General features: G+C 39.3%; 1 protein-coding gene across 1 annotated transcript in view; it reads right to left on the reverse strand.

Moving 5' to 3' along the window:
* The window catches only part of LOC117493542 (myocardin-related transcription factor B-like), a 45,105-nt gene that overhangs the window by 14,148 nt on the left and 13,428 nt on the right, over positions 1–17,529 (reverse strand). The window contains 4 exon segments of the mRNA XM_034144164.1: positions 2,545–2,706; positions 3,358–3,433; positions 4,234–4,289; positions 12,590–12,655. Of these exon segments, the coding sequence (XP_034000055.1) occupies positions 2,545–2,706; positions 3,358–3,433; positions 4,234–4,289; positions 12,590–12,655 (360 nt within the window).

Genomic DNA, 17,529 nt, shown 5'->3' on the forward strand with positions numbered 1-17,529 from the left:
GTAAATATATAACCATTGACATAAAATAGAGAACAATTTGCCTGTTTCTAGACTAATTGGGAGTATATTTCATCATACATTGAATGTATTTACTCTTACTTTTAACGTCTGTATGGAAATAGTAGATCTGTATCTTAGTCTATGTAGCTTCCAAGTAAAGGTCTGTAAGTACATTTGTGTGAAACGTCTTCAATGCCAGACACAAAACTGCATGTCATGTGGTGAGTAATGAATCAATGTGGACTCCCTGTTGGATGCATTTCATAACTCACTTCCAGCTAATTGGTTTGGGATGGCATTTCATATGGCGGACCCTCCACAGAGTGGAAGTGGGTAAAGGGAGGCTGTAGTGGGCCAAATTGGAATCTCGCCACAATTTTCATTCATCAAAGTTCACTTTCAGTGCAGCCAAATGATGCAGGCCACCTCATTTATACTGGTCTTTATGTGACAGATGGCGTCTCTCTACGGAATGACGATATTCTGAGAATTCAGGAGGATCGGTTGTGTAACTCGTGAACGCATTAACTGTGTATGTGAGGGCTCTTTCTGTTAATGCCAGCATTCTGTGCTACTAATGATATTCTCTTTAAAAAGGTAGATGAACAATACACATCGGGAGAGTATGTCGGAAAAATACTGCATGAAAACTAGTCAAACAACAGTCAAATATGTCCATAGCAGTCGGGGTAACGATGAATTTAAAACGCCCATTTGAAAAGAGATGAAGGTCGTGGTAATTTCTCACATATAGTCATTTCATTAAAATGCAGATTTTTGAGTCTTTACAGGGATTTAAGGTGTAAAAGGTAACTGCTAAGATCGCGTGGAGTAAGATAGAGACTTTTCTTTTGCTACTGGATGAGTGTTAATTCATAACAGTGGCTGCAGCTATGTAAAACACACCGCTGCTCATTAATCTAACATCAGCAGGTGATGATGAAAAGACAACATGGGGTTGATTTAATACCCTCTGATCCAATAACGTGATGACTTCCTCACCGCTGTGCAGTGCCAGTGTGTGTCTGTACGTCAGGCTTTGTGTGTGTGTGTTACTTTGCATGTCAACTCTGTATAAATCTTACGTTCCCAGTGCTCCGACAATAAGTGGCGGTTAATGCAATTGTGTTTATTGTGCTGTGGTGACAGAGAGATGAATAATCCACTGACACATGGTGGATTTACGAGTTTTTTTCTCAACACAACCACCAAGCAGCTGGACCTCCTGTCAATAATAAGATGTGCAGTAGAAGTGAAATAGCACTGCTAATTGTTGCTTGAATTGTTGCTGTTATTATGGAAAAAGGGTGAAATTGGGGTCATATTTTCTGTCACTTTGCCCAATTTGCAACTGATTAAAATCACACTTATTCATATGGAGTCTTAACACTTCAATTAGTATGTAATTGTTCTAATAAAACATAATGGGTTTCATTAACAGACACTGACAGCATCGATGGAAAAGTCTTCCCTTCCTGTCTGTCAGGCATTCATGATTTACTGTATCCTATTATAAGATTTGTGGCTGTTTTGAAGCATGAATACTCAGGTGGGTGAGTTAGTGTGTTGTGTACATATTGGATGTGTGTGTGTGTGTGTGTGTGTGTGTGTGTGTGTGTGTGTGTGTGTGTGTGTGTGTGTGTGTGTCTCAAAAACAGCTGAGGCATGTGAGATGGAGCATCAGTGTGTTCATGAGGAGGAGGCCATGAGGGACGTCCTGTCAGGAGCCTTGATCTGTGGGCGTGCTGTTGATATATCACACTATCACTTTTATATTACACCGTCCTCCTCCACATACATGCAGGGAATCATTTATTTAAAGGCGTGTCGAGTATTTCACGGCAGAAAATCAGCTAGACAAGCTGAGAGATGTAAAGCCTCTGTAATCGGACAACAAGGTTTACAAGGTAAAGTCGTTATAGCTAACAAAGTCAGGCTACAAAGATCAATATTAGCCTTCAATTTGACTCATGTCGTTCTCAAGAGGCAACCTATTGGTATGAAAAGTGAAGCCAATATAGAAGTGCCTTAAACCTGGGTTTTGTCTAATGGACCGGTCGCAAAAAGAAGTTTGATTGCATTGAAGAAAGAATTGCCCACTTCTAACTTGATTTAATACCTTAGTAAAGAGTTTACTAATGACTTTCTTGCCTCAATTGCTAGTTTCAAGTACTCTTCGACACAGTGCCATTTAGAGTGAAATAGATGATAAAGCAGCGTCAATCAGAGCAGACTGGGCTCTGGTTTCAGACAGAGGGTGAAAAGAGGTGCTGGAGCACAGGCGGTATGAGAAAAATAAAGAGCTTTTTGAACATTAAAGCTTGTAAACATGTCACAGTAGAGGCACAACATCCACATGAGCAGGGTAGGACCCCTTAATCGTTGGCTACACCAGTTGTAGTGATTGTGAGAAGAGTTATTTGTAGCCCAGCTGAATATGGCAACAGTCAAAGAAACACCTATACTGACATTCCATATGTCAGTGAGTCAATCATTGGGAGAGTAAATGAGAAATATAATCTATGGGACACCTTGCCTGCTTACCTATGATGGCCTGTTTAATGCTGGAGTGAACAGGCAGGATGTTTTTGTGGATCAGCTCCATGGGCCCCGGCCGGTGGGAGATCTTATCGTTCAAATCATCGGCCAGGCGAGCTCTCTTCAGCTGCATCTGCTTGGCCTGAAGAGACGGTTCCGCTGACAACTCTGGAAGCATGCAGACACCAAACATGAGATTTATTTGTACCCGTGTGCTAGGACTCTGAGAAGTTATTAGTCAGAGTTGCCTAAAGTCCAGACAGCAGAGATGGCAAAAGTACAGACATCCTTTACTCAAGAAGAAGTACAGATACTCATGTTTAAAAATACTCTGGTAAAAGTAGAAGTACTGACTAAACTTCTTTACTCAAGTAAAAGTAAAGAGGGCTTTGAAATGTACTTAAGTAAAAAGTACCCATAACTAGCAGCTGTTTTAAAGAGTACCTGACCTCCCTTTATATTAATAGAACAATAATGTCATTGTTAGCTAATGAATGTTTCCATGCTGAACAACGGCAACATGACAACGTTTTCATTGGTCCCTCTTCTTTAGAGAAGACCAGGAAATGATGGATACACGGATCGTGTTCAAATCAATAGGCACGCAATGACTCTAAATAATAAAGATCACGCCACCAAACACACATTCAAACTAAAGGAACCAGCCTGTTTGGAAAATGTAAGAAGTAGAAAGTACAGGTGTTTGTGTTCAAAATGTAAGAAGTAGAAAGTAAAAAGTCGTCAGAAAAATAAGTAGTGGAGTAGAGTATTGAAAACAGAAAAATGTACTTAAGTACAGTAACAAAGTATAGAACTCACCCTCCAGGATGTGCATCCGGATCAGCTCGGAGCGCTCAGGTCGGGCTCTGATCTTCCTCTTTAGATAATCCTCAGTCTGGAGAAAGAGAGAGAAACATTGAGATACACACACTACTCACTTTTGGATTCATGCCACCATTAGTGCTGTGGTAACCAACTTTTTTAGGGTCAGATTTCCCCTTAGAGCCCTGTCAGATAAACTACCAGATGATAAGAGAACCCACATATCAAATAAATACAATTATTTCAATGTGTTTACCACTTATAGCAAACCTTCTATGGTTAATTTGTACAGTTGTATCTGGTTAACTTATAATTTTCTGCTAGTTAAATTATGACTTATCATGTATCCTTTACTTTGAGCTAACTTTGACTATTTCCATCTTCTTATCCATCTCTTCAGCTATTTAATGAAAGCATTTAAGTATTTTTTCCAAACAACTATTTTAAACTTTTATCCATAACTTCAATATAGATATTTATTTATTTATTACTAATTACTTTTCACACACTCGGAATACATTGGGTTCAGATGTCACAGTTTGCTCAATATTTGGATATATATTTATTTTAATACAAATTGGAATTTGTATTTGAGGTCGAGCTGATTCATAATCTTTCTACATGCCCTGGAGTACAAGAACCCCTGGTGTTTAAGTCACTGACTTTAATACATTGCAGTTTACAATTCAATACAAGCATTGCTTTATTGTGCAGATGACCTAATCCCAGCTCTTATTTGCCATGTTCAGCCCTTCTGTGGTGCATTGTTATCATTCAGGAGCTACTGTAATGATGTCAGATGTTGAAAAGCTGAAAGTGAATGTTTTCTTGAAACCGGGCAGTTTTGACTTCACTGATTGAATCAATGCTCACCCGCGCTCGCTCCAAACTGCGTCTCTGTTCGTGGAAGGCAGCTGAACTTTTCAGGGCTTTAAGAACAAAGAAGAGAGAGAGGACATTAACATGGCAGTGTGTACATTCATGCCACCGAGGAGAAATGGAGAGCAAAATGCCTCTGAATGGCTGTTTGCCTCAACTGTTCAGCTCCAGTCCACTTGAATAGGTTTACTGATAGTGAGGATTATTGCTCTTATATTGCCAAAGCTATTCCTTTATAACAGTTTGAGTGCAATGTCAGCGTAGTAATCTCGCTCTCGCTGTAAAAACTCACATCTTTATAGGCCACGACAGAACAATATGCATTATAGCCTGGGCAGTGGTGCTATTAAAATGTAAAGTTTCAGTCCATCGAGCCTCTTTTGCAGCAGTGGAATTTATGGGATATTTTTTACGGATTCACAAATGACTCAAGCAAGACTTGCTGTGGGCCCATGATTATGCAAAAACCCAGGGATTAGTTGTGCTAGACACCTAGAAGCCTAAAGGGTTGCGGTGACACCAAAATGCTGAGTTAAATGCAGCATATCAGCGCAGGCATTAGGATTTAGCTCCTGAAACAAGAATCTGAACCTCACACTATTAAATAATGTTATACTGCATGAAGGAAAATATATGCAGTGAGGGTAGAGAGTAGCTTTGCACATCTTCAGCATGAGTCAAATTTAAAATCATGCAGTTTACGAACACCATTTCCAGGGGTCCTATTATTTTAAGATGTCCTTTAACGTCACATAATTCATGAAAAAGACAGAAAACGTAACCATAAATTAATCATATTTCTAGTGTATGAACAACCACATGATTTTATTTTTAAATTAATAAACGCAAAACAACCCAGATCATTAATACCCTGATCCCTTCCCTCCCAATCTCCCACTCATTTGCAGCTAGGACTAAAACGCTGCTGTCATCAAAGCCCAAATTGTGAAATAATAACAGATATATATTGTTGTCCTATTATATTGACTCGCCCCATCTGTGCAGAGCTGTGACACGCTTACATTATGAGAAAGGAAAACGCGTTCATGTTGCTTCTTCTTTAAATAATTCCCTCACTTTACCATCCTATGATTCATCATATAGCTGTGGAATATTTCCCAAGATGCATTCTGTAAAATGAACCCATTTGTGCCCAAAGGCTATCTTTAGGAACAGTAAAGAAAGACGCCACAATGTTTGCTCTGATTGGCCTGAAGTCTTGAAATGTGGTTGACGCATGTTTTTGGCAATTGTGTAACAGAACAAGTTGACATTTTATGATCATATGAAATTATAAAAATGATTTTAGAAATGAGGAAAAATACTAACATCGTGCTTAATAAATATCTACCAGATTATATTTGATTTTCAACTTGTTATGAGTTCATGAACACCAAATACTTGACTGTGCTCCTCGTAGTTTCCTTAAGAACAACCCATGTTATTTTACTATAGACTTTGGGTTCATAGGACTACAGTTATTTCCGAAAATAAAATATATATAAAAAATACTTTGCTCGAAGACTAATTTTGATAAGGATATGTGATAAAGTCATACATCAAACTGTTTTGCTTATCATATATTTGCATATTTAACTAGCCAGATAAAGGTAAGAGTTCCCTTGACGAAAGCCAATGGGATTTCTCTTGGAATTTGCAAAACATGAATGATGTGGCAAACACGACATGATGTGAACATGTTCTGTTCAGCAGGATAATCTCCACATATTAACACCACTATTATATTAGTTGAATTGAAAATGCAACCGCCAAAAAGTAGCTAGCGAAGGTAAGGCTATAAAGGAACTACATGATGTTTGCGTGACCGCTAAGCTAAAGGTGGCTAGTGATAGACATGTAAAAGCTTCAGACATTCACATTCATTTTATGCCGTAGAACAAAACTTTAAAATCTTGTAAGCTTCTGTTAACCACACAGACATTATTTCAGCCATCTGACCAAAAACAACATCAAAAACCCATTGACTTTGGGACAAGGGAACATTGGTTTTTCTAAATTGCTCACTCATTTCCAGGTTTAGGACTCATTCCTGCACCACTCTATGGCTGCAGTGCAGACCTGACTAGAGGAAATACCACATGCATTGAAGTCAGCCCCGTCCAACTAAAGCAAATAATCAGCACTTCCATTTCATAGTCAGTGTTTCATTTCAAATCCAATATGCAGGAGCTAACACAATATAAATGTGTTGCTGTTCTAATACTTTCTGACTTCATGGCACACACACACACACACACACACACACACCACACACACACACACACACACACACACACACACACACACAACACACACACACACACACACACACACACACCACACACACCACACACACAACACACAACAACACACACACACACACACACACACACACACACACACACACACACAACACACACACACACACACACACACACACACAACACACACACACACACAACACACACACACAACACACACACACACACACACACACACACACACACACAAGTTGTGTGATTAAATTAGCGTGCCTGGGGCCAGACTGCCGGTACCTGCTCAAGCCTGAGTTCACGTCGCTGAGCATTGTCACACTGCTGGTACACACTCACTCTTACACACCCCGGGGACATCAACCCTCTTAGACCTCTCACCCATCCACAAGAGGGTTTGAACCTGCCTGTCAGTCAGCTGCATGGGAAACGAGCGCTGGGATGAAGGGATAGACGGATGGATGGATGAGCACAAAATGAGATTTTAGAAGAGGGGGGCAAAAAGTGAAATGGTTGGAAAGGGATAGGAAGAAGACGGAGCATCAGAAAATGTAGGGAAGACGACGGGGAGATAAATGAAGAGAGGCAGCTGGAAGAAAAATGGAACAGACCGAAGGGCAAATGAAGAGGAGGAAATAGAGAGTGGTGGGATGAGGTCAGAGAGAAAAGACACCATTATGTGCATGAGTGGCTGCATATTGGCTTCATGCCACCTAGCTGAAGCTAACCCACGCTAGCTGTTTTTAAACTTTGCTAACATGGAGCAAAATCGCTTCCTCTTGTGGCGACGGTGATTTTTCTGCTGCAGTTTGTTTTCATTCTTACTGACTGGCTTGTTGCTTAAGACACTTCCCAATGTAATATTTAACTCAACTTTGGCACTGTGGGAAATATCTTAAATGGCGAGTAAAATTAGAAAAACCTCACCACTGGCTCCAAAAACATGTCACGTTTTTTGTAGTCAGTACATACACATTTCATATGATGTAAATTAATTGCTGTGTCTCTTTATTTGCGTCCTTCTGTAGTTAAACTTGTTTTATTTGCAATCATATACAAAGTATGGCAAAATGCAGTGCATTATGGGTACCTGGATGGTGCATTATCATCACCCCCAGTAATCTGCATTTGGCTACGTATCCATGATTAGGTACCTTTGCTACAGTGAACACACTTTACAAATAAAAGTTTTACATTTTTTTCCCGCACTATTTAAGAAACGTTACTGTTGTCGTAAAAAGAAGCCATCGTTAACATTTTATCATGTTAATTGAACGTTCTGCAATGATTTGGTACCGCAAACAATAAGGTTGCTAGCTTAAAAAAACTGCTAGCTAGCTAACAGCTAACTAAAACAAAATGTTAAAATAAATGCGAAGAAGGTGCTTTTTGGTAGGGAACAAATAGTCCAGAAGTGTGCATTGAAACTTTCTACTTTCTTTAACTCTGTTCTTTGGACTTTTTAACACATATTTGGAAAAGGCTTCATTAGCAACTACAGTTTATCTTAGCTAACCTGATAACCATGTGTAGATAAGTATGAACTCAGAAACATTTTCACACATCTGAGAAGTGTATAAATACAGTTCTAGGCAGGGTATCACTGTGGGCTTCTTATAGCACCGAGTCAAATGAACACACCCTACCACACACCACCGTCCCACGGCTAATAGAAGAAAAAGGCGTTTTCTCGACACAAAGCAGGTTTTTGAAAGATTATTTTTGGATGAGCAGTGGGAGGGAGAATGGAGATACGGTGAGTGATAAAGAGACACCGGGGGTGGACAAAGGATGAGGGAACCCACAACTGCCAAAAGAGGTCAAGTGGCTAGTTGTGAGAATAGAGAAAGACATATTTTATTCACTGTTGTTATCACGACCCAGAACAAGAGGAAATTGCTGACTGTTGGAAAAATCTCACTCGTCACCGGCTTGAGTTTCAATAATCAGGATACATGTATCTCAAGAATGGAAGTAGTCATCACTATGGGGGAGTTCAAGTCCATCTTAAAGGACAGAGAACAAGAATCCATTGTTCGATGTGATATCCCATAACAGTCGTTTTAAATTGTGCCAGTGTTTTATGTTTTATAATAGTTTCTTTTATTTGCATATTGACTGGTAAATGTGCCATTTAATTTGTGTTTTACGACCGCTGTATTCGTCTACATGTATTGTCTGTGTTTTATCTGTTGTAACTTTGTTCATGCTGCCATTCTTGGCCAGGTCGCTCTTGGAAAAGAGATTTTAATCTCAATGAGACTTTTACCTGGTTAAATAAAGGATATATATCACATACAGAGCATTTGGTACGACTAGTTCCTGAACAGTGTCCTTCACATGCTTATATGCAAGAGAGGGATTTACACAGTCACAAGATGGAGGAATATAAAGCAGTATTCAATGTTTAGTTCAGATTAGCTCCATGTCAGAAATGATCATGCTTGTCATATGTCTATCTCCATAGAGGCTGAATCATCATGTTAATCACATAGCTATCATATGCCTAAAACAGTCCTGATGCTCTTCTAGGTAATCAAACATCCTGTCATGTACACAGCTACGTAGGGCCTTTGTTATCATGTGCTACTCTGATATTGGAAGAGAACATTCAGTAATTTCCCAACACTGACAAAGGTAAATCTAGACTAATCTGATGTTTAATGAAAGATGGGGATAAATGGACAAGGGTGAAAGGATCTGACGTGAATGAAAGAAGGAAAGACGTGATCATGAGAATGAAATTAGTCAGAGGTTGAAGTTGCATAGATGTTGTCTGATCACTGCCTTCTCTCCTCATGAGATACTCCAGGGAAAATCATAGGTCAGGAAAGGTCATAAGACACGAGAAGGACTTCTTAATGTCAGTGGCTAATTGTTCTGCCATGTCCCTACTCTGACATTAACCACATTAAAACCTGAACCAGTTCTAAACGTAGTCAAGTGGAAAGGATGGGCGATTGGACAAATACATCCGTAATGGAGTACACCAATGATTGCTTTCTTTGGTCGTTTTGGGTCAATTAATGAGGCTAATGTAGTGGTGAAAGCTTGTAAAGTCAGCTTGATGTTTGTTGGGCATTGTTTGAATATTGGAGAAACAATCCAAGACATTTATAGATGAGTTTTATTTTGTTTCTGTTGAGATTAAATGAAGCAAAGTGGGTTTTGCGATGAGTTAAAACAAGGTCAAAGTCTCGGGAATGGTTGTATTTCTTCTTTTTAGTTATAGGTAAACATGTGTTGTACATTTGTTTTGTTTAATTATTACTCTAGTGAAAGCGGCAAAACTATATCTGTTGGGCTGATGGCTGCCCCTTGGAAAATGTAAAACATATCCTTACCCCATGAAGCGGCATTCATTAGGGCAGTGATAGAAATATGTTGAATTCAGAAGGTGTATGACTATATTTTTCTGGTTTATAGTTAACATGTGTACGTTTATTATGTTGCCCCAACCATATGATATGGCATTCAAGTCTGTGATCTTCATTGCCCCTGTAATATCCCCCCCTCCTGTCTCCATAAGCATCTCTGTTCTGTTCATTTACAAAATACTATCAGCGGGGCTCGTTGGGACATCATCTAATCTGCCTGAACACTGCAGGAGACACGACACGGGGACAAAACAAACACCTAATGAAGCCACAACAAGCCCTTTGGTTAAGGAGCTTCGAGAGGCGTAGGCTAATTGGATGAGACCATGTGAACAAAACATTTTGATCTCAGTCTCAGTGAGTTAGTGGAAGAAGACAAGAGCTGTGATAACACTAACTCCTCCTGTCACACTTGGTCTGATCACAGCTCGACTGTCTTTCTTATACTCCTGCATGTGATACTCGCTACACAGACAATAAGATCATTAGTTCTCTCAAAGTGAACAAACTCATTGTTGATCCTTAACCTTTAAGATAGCTCTCAGGTAGAAGAGGTCTGAGCTTCATCACTAATGCTGTCTGATCACAAAGTTAAGAACTTCCTAATACATTGAGAAGAGGAAATGGTGAGTGTATTTGTGCATGGTGAATTCAAAGAAATACCAGCAGATAAGACGAACAGCGCAAACACACTTCCTGTGTGACAATATGTGAGATTATACAGAGATCAAGAGTCAAATGTGGAGGATGAACTTTAATGTTGGGGAAAATAAGCTGCACTTTTAATGAGCTGTACCCAGAATAAAACCTAAAAATGTGATTATTATATATAAACCATTACGGTATTTTCTTACAGATAAATATAAGTTCCTAGTGATTATTTACATTAGATCATGATGTTCTTCACGGTATCTTATAAATCTTACAGTATTTAAAAGAAGACATTGTTAAGGAATAATTCTTCTAGATATCTAACCTTTTGCTCTGTGACGTTTTATGATCTACTCTGACGTCTGTTATCTCCTTTAAGGAAAGGCCTTGGTGCCGTATGTGTTGTTGTTACCAGTTTGTGACCGGTCAACTTGTCTGGCACGAATGGTAATTGTTGTGAGAACGCTGAGGCACTTCTTTATCGGTGTTTGTGGACTCTAAGGTGTGAAATCTTTGAGGCCATGAGTGTCGGACGCAGGTGATTCAGTGTTCCCAGCTGTTTAGTCTACTCCCTCAGAGATGTTGATTACTCTCTGTGAACCAGTTAAAAGGTCTAACATAGAGAGAGGCTCTTCAGAATTGACGTGGCAACTCTCCCGTGAAGTCAGACCCTCTGACTCGTGATTTGTGATGTGAATCCTCCGGCCGATACTCCTAATAAACCATCAGTGTTTGACATCAAAGCTCCAACTCTCACCGTGTCTCCTTCCTGAGTCGGTGACTCCCACTGCATTGCTACACAGAAGTTTCCCCCACAGACATTATATCCTGATGTTCAGCTCCAACTCTCACCGTGTCTCCTTCCTGAGTCGGTGACTCCCACTGCATTGCTACACAGAAGTTTCCCCCACAGACATTATATCCTGATGTTCAGGTGTATATCAGTATGTTGTGTCTCTGCTGTGACATGTCTCCATGCTTTAATGTTCAAAAAGCTCTTTATTTTTCTCATACTGCCTGTGCTGCAGCACCTCTTTTCACCCTCTGTCTGAAACCAGAGCCCAGTCTGGTTGCGTGGGAGAGAAACTCCCTCTGTTGGAAACTGTGATTTTAGCCTTTGCAGACAATTTACGTCCACAAAAAACCTATATAACACACTACACTTTGGAAAACCCAAAAAGTATAATAGGGCCTCTTTAAGACTGCAGATGTGAATGGATCTGAAAAAGAAGCATATAAGCAACTCTAAAAGTCCTTCATCAAAAGATTCTAAACCTTTTGAGTGTGAGGAAGTACGGGAAAATCTCTTAATCAGATAAAAAGCGGATGTTTGTGATGGCAGTTGAAGTTTGACCTTGATAAACCTTTCTCTGAAACTGCCGTCTGCCAGGAGACGGTGGCACGGTCTGAACCACAATCCAAATCTCTTCAGCAGCGAGTAATGAGGCGGCACAACATGTTCTCACAGGCAGAGACTGTTAGCTAGTTATACTGAGATAGGCACTGCTTACTATTTTTTACTATTTTTTTTTTTTAAATGTATGAAACAAACAATCTTAAAAATGAAGATACACTAAAAAGTAGGGCTGCATGATTTGGGAAAAGTCACTAGTTGCGATTATTATTATATTATTCACAATACTTTTGGTATTGATCATTTGTGATTATCACATATTTAATGATTCTGCTGTGATTTTTCAAAGAGTCTGTACCAAACAAATATGTTTTGTGAAGTCTGAAGGCCGGGATATGTCTGCAATACTTCAATAAAATGCTATTTCAACACATATATAACCTTTAAGAAATGTTGTGCTTCCTGTTATTTGAATATTGCATTAGTTCATATTGAGACTCTGATACATTTCAATCAAATGTGCAGCCCTTCTGAAAAGAGATGTTTAAATATCTGTTGCAATGTTTCAAATAATCATATAAAAGGGTAACAGCACTAAGAACACTTGACAGTCTGAATGTACTCCACAATGGCAACTTACTTTTTCAACACATGGATTTACTTTTCTCACTAAAATAAAAATGCTGTGTACTTACGCGGCATGATCCCCTGGTTGATCAACTCTTCTCTGGATCTTCTCTGTTGGAGCTTCAGCTGCAGAACTGAACAACAAGTACAAAAAAGTAGTCAAACACACCGTACATCATCTGTGCCTCGGTTCACAGAAAGCCACAAAGGTACAGATATTACTCATAACTATACGGTGTGAGCAAAGACACATCAAATGAGACGGCTTTCTTAGTTTGAATGTAAGTAACAACGGTGACATCTGAAGCGATGTTCAGAGGTTTTTAAATACCCTGTTAGCTGCTGATGATCAAAATGAGTGTCTCTGTGGTCGTCTGAGAGAAGATGTATAAAGGTTTTGTCACTTTATGGAAACACACAGACGTGAACAAACAGAAACCGTGGCGCAGCTTCCTGTTTCAAGTATTTGATTCTGAAGCAGCTCACACACTTTTACTGCTGCTCACACACTTTTCACATCTCTTCACCACAGGAGACATAGATTGTGTGACAAAGAGGAAAAAGGAAAGAGATCCTACATGCATGTGTTAACTGGTATTTGCATGTGGTCATTGCTCAGAAAATCTGATCTGTACTGACTCACCTTGTTCTGAGTTGAGAATATAATTATAATTGTTCCTAGGGCCAAAAAACATGCTTCATTTGCACAAAAGGTAAATGATACCTTGCACTTATGCGCTTAGGACCATGTACCTTACCTTATATGTTTTTTAAATGGTCTTTTTTGTACCGATATGTGTTTTCTACTGTTTGTTTTTTCCTTTTGATTTGTTGCGGGTAAAACTTTCTCGAGTTGGACGATAACATAAACTGAACCTTACATTTTCTTACCTGAAATATCATATCAGCAAAAACGTAGGAAATTATTTTCTGCAGATCGGCAACTGCTGTGTATTATAAAATCTGTGTTATGAAATCTGCATTAAAGAGCACATATTATGCTCATTTTCAGGTATTTGAGAGAAAGTCCGTCTGCCGGGAACTTTGGGATTTTACCCTTTGCAGACCATTTACATGCACAAAAACCTCTATCAAAAACCCAAAATCATAATAGAGACTCTTTCAACTGGCATCTGGGAACATGTTTGGTAGAAGCCTCTTGTACCCGCCCACATATGTATGTAGTAATGGTCGTGCTGTAGCTTACAGGTCTATTAGTTGTCTTTTTTCGAAGATTTTCTACCTGAAAACTCCAAGAATTGAAGTGTCTACTTAAGTCAAGAACTGTTTCAAAGACTCAATAAAGACAAAGAAAGGAAATTGAATTGGTCCGCTTATGTTCTCCAGTCTTTCAAGTTCAAGCAGACATTGAGAGAACTTGACACACATCTTTGCTCTGCCAAGCTGTGTCTGAGGTGTTGCAAAGCAGGTATTTTGAACACATGACCTTGCCTACAGTGTGAACTGTATGCTGTGAATATTCAGTAAAACAAGTTCCTAATTTCCTGAGCTTTCACACTTAGGTGTCTCTCTCTCCTCTGATGAAAGGAACATAATGTTTTTAAGAGTCCTGCAGAGCGAACACAAACCCTCACTGCTGCGACAACCTGATCAGAGAAAGGACAAATCCATAAAGTGTGAATTTACTGCTGCCCCTCCTGGTCCGAAGCCAATCCCCCCCCGATGACATTCACACAGTAGCTCAACTTTCCTCAGCACAGCGTTCCTACGCCACGAACTGAGACCCAACGTGTGGTCATTTGATCAGCCTTAGACAAGTTAGGTTCATATGACCAACACACTCATATTTCACATGATTTTGTACGAGTAATATCTAAACACAAGGTTGCAGGCCAGTAGAACTCAAAGCTGTCATAAATCATGAATGAATGGGAACAAAACGTGATACAACTCAGAGCTTAATAAAAACTATTCTTTAAATATTGTAAATGTATCTATATGAAGCTGCAGTATACTATTAATCAATGAGTTAAGAATCACTTTTTTTAAAACTACACTTTTATAAGACAACACATAAAACAGACATATACCAACGATAATAGCCAACAATAGCTTTTACTCTTTTGAAGCAGTGTTTCGATGTTAAATACAGCATTTATTCCTAACAAGGGCCCCAGAGCAGAATCTAGAAGGCATTGGAGGTACTGCGGAAACGTTTTTTAAATCTAAGTTCGTAAAGAAAACACACCAAAGAAAAGCTTTATCTCGAGACCAGTTAGGTTCAACGTCCGTGTTTAGCAAACTCTGATGATTCAGAAGAAGCTCCGAAATGTGTCGTGAGGAATTTAGAAAACATTAAACATTAAATGAATTCATAATGGTAGACAATGAAAGATTTGATTGTTTGGGTTATTAAAGTCGATACTTGGGTATACTAACTAGGGCTGTGCAATTAATCGTATTTTAATCGCAATTACGATTTTGGCCTGCCACAATTACGAAAACAACATAATCGAAATAAACAATTATTTAGCTTTGCTAGGTTGTGCACTGCAACATATTTTATCAAATGTATTTTGGTCTCATTTATTTGTATTTATCATATTTATATATGTTTAGTAGCTTGGGGAAGTGCGCTCCAAAATATTTGTTGATCTTGTTTATTGGTATTTATTATTTTGATATTATTTATTTAAATGTATCATTTGTTTTTTGTATTGGTTTTTCAGTTGAATTATACGTTCAGGGTAATCAACAGTTAAAAAGATACTGTTCAAATTATTATTTGTATTTGTTTTAAAGTTCAATAAATGGATTTTTTCAAAGTCAATGAATAATCGTATTTAATAATCGTGATATCAATTATTGACCCAAATAATCGTGATTATGATTTTTGCCATAATCGCACAGCCCTAATACTAACAGCACAGTTATTTTCCTTTTTTAGTAATTTTGTGTTTTTTGTCAACCAGGTTGGAAACTTCTTACAAAGTGGACCTCAAAACGTTAAAAGCAAACCCTTTTTTGTCCCTTGGGAGCAACATTCATTTTCATTAGCCCCTTGTTTCAGGCCACCTGCTCAATATACATTATTAGAATTTGAATTAGAAGCATTTATTGTCATTATAAAAGTACGAGTCCAATATCCACTCCACTTGTACCTCTTTTTTGGTCTCCACCAACTCATGAGCAAAAGATCTGGCTCTTCTAAATGCTGCACTATGTGAGTTCAGAGGTCAATCGATAAATATGTCTGCTGTCTGGTGCTGGCTATTAGCTTTTGTGGTGAAAACAGCTGAGGCCAAAAACAATGATGAAAACAGTTAAAGGTGGGGTAGGTAATTTTGGAGAAACCAGCTCCAGTGCGCTAGAATTTGAAAATACACAGCCGGAACAAATCTGCCACTTCCTTATAGAGCCCCTCCTCCAACACACACGAACACGCACATGACCAATGAGGGCACGAGATAAGTTTGTGCACAGATGGAAGGCTGACAGGCAGGTAGGCCATCCAGTTATTTTAGCCGGGCCGGCTCAAATGATTAGTCGTACTTTTTACAGTACCACAGCTTCCAGAGATGACATTTTTTTATGGATTTTTTGTCAAAGCACTTCAGATATTCATTGCTATCGGGATGTTAAGAGCATTCCATGGAATATAACAAAAGTGTATCTCGAGCCGGTTTCTCAAACTTACCTACCCCACCTTTAAGAGTAAACCAAAACAGTAGCGTTACCCGCTGCGAAACCCAAAGAATGAGCTAAAAGACGCTTTGTAGAGCTGAGGGGAACTGCAGGGTTCAGATTCAGTGTGTTGTCACTTTGGAAAGGAAGGCAAACTGCTCCTGCAGTGAGTCAGAGAGTTACTGTAGAATCACACATTTGAGACGTATTGTGACAAAATCCTGCCTGAAAGTATATCCTAAAGTCATCCTCCTTCTGTCTCAACACAAAAAGACTTCACACACCAAAACATGACTTCCTCCTTTTGTGTTGGTCTCTTGCAGGTCGAATAACAAAAGCTAGCTTATCTATTTTCATTCATGTGCCCCTTTTATCCCACACAGTAAAAGAAAAGATAAAGAGTGCTTATCGTTCTAATGCATCTGCCTTTTGTTCCTCTTTTCTAAGTCTACATTTGCTCTAAAGGCAGCAACCTTCTTTTATAGAAGTATGCTTTTCAACAGTGTAGAAAAGATCTGTATTTGTACATTGGAGTACAGCTCTGTTGCTGTGGCCTCCTGCAGGAAGACTCTGCAGACAGTCGCTCTGTGTGTCCTACAGTAGCCGCAGATAAAAAACGTTCATCTTCTTTTGAAGTCTGTGACGAGGACGGGGCTGACGCAGGATGCTGCAGTTTCTCCCCTTGGCAGCGGCAACAATTTTTTAACTGGGTGCAGGAAAACACAGCCAGACTAACAAATCAAAATATAACACAGTTACCCGTTAGAGGAACGCGAGACATTTGCAAGCATATGCAGGAGAGCGTATTAAACAGAAATAAACACACCGGTTTGATACCTCACTCTGCGGCTGCATGGTGTGAATAAACACACACACACACACACACACACACACACACACACACACACACACACACACACACACACACACACACACACACACACACACACACACACACACACACACACACACACACACACACACACACACACACACACACACACACACACACACACACACACACACACACACACACACACACACACACACACACACACACACACACACACACACACACACACACACACACACACACAGCTTGTTTTCAAGGCTGATGATTTGTGCCAAGAGATGACAGGCAGGTGATGCAATGTGCTGATACAGAGTCTATTCTGGGAAAGTGTGCTCATTGCTCAAATGCCACTACATAGCAGCGACAGTTTAATGCAAACAATAATAACCCGACTTCACCCTTAAGATATATCAGGTCAACTTGATTAAGAGGAACCTTGGAGTGCTTGTATAGAGGGCAAGAAACAATGTAAACACCCTATGAGAGAGTATGTACTCAGAGAAACTGATA

The sequence above is a fragment of the Trematomus bernacchii genome, unplaced genomic scaffold, assembly GCF_902827165.1.
Source record: "Trematomus bernacchii unplaced genomic scaffold, fTreBer1.1, whole genome shotgun sequence".
In the NCBI taxonomy this organism is placed as follows: Eukaryota; Metazoa; Chordata; class Actinopteri; order Perciformes; family Nototheniidae; genus Trematomus; species Trematomus bernacchii.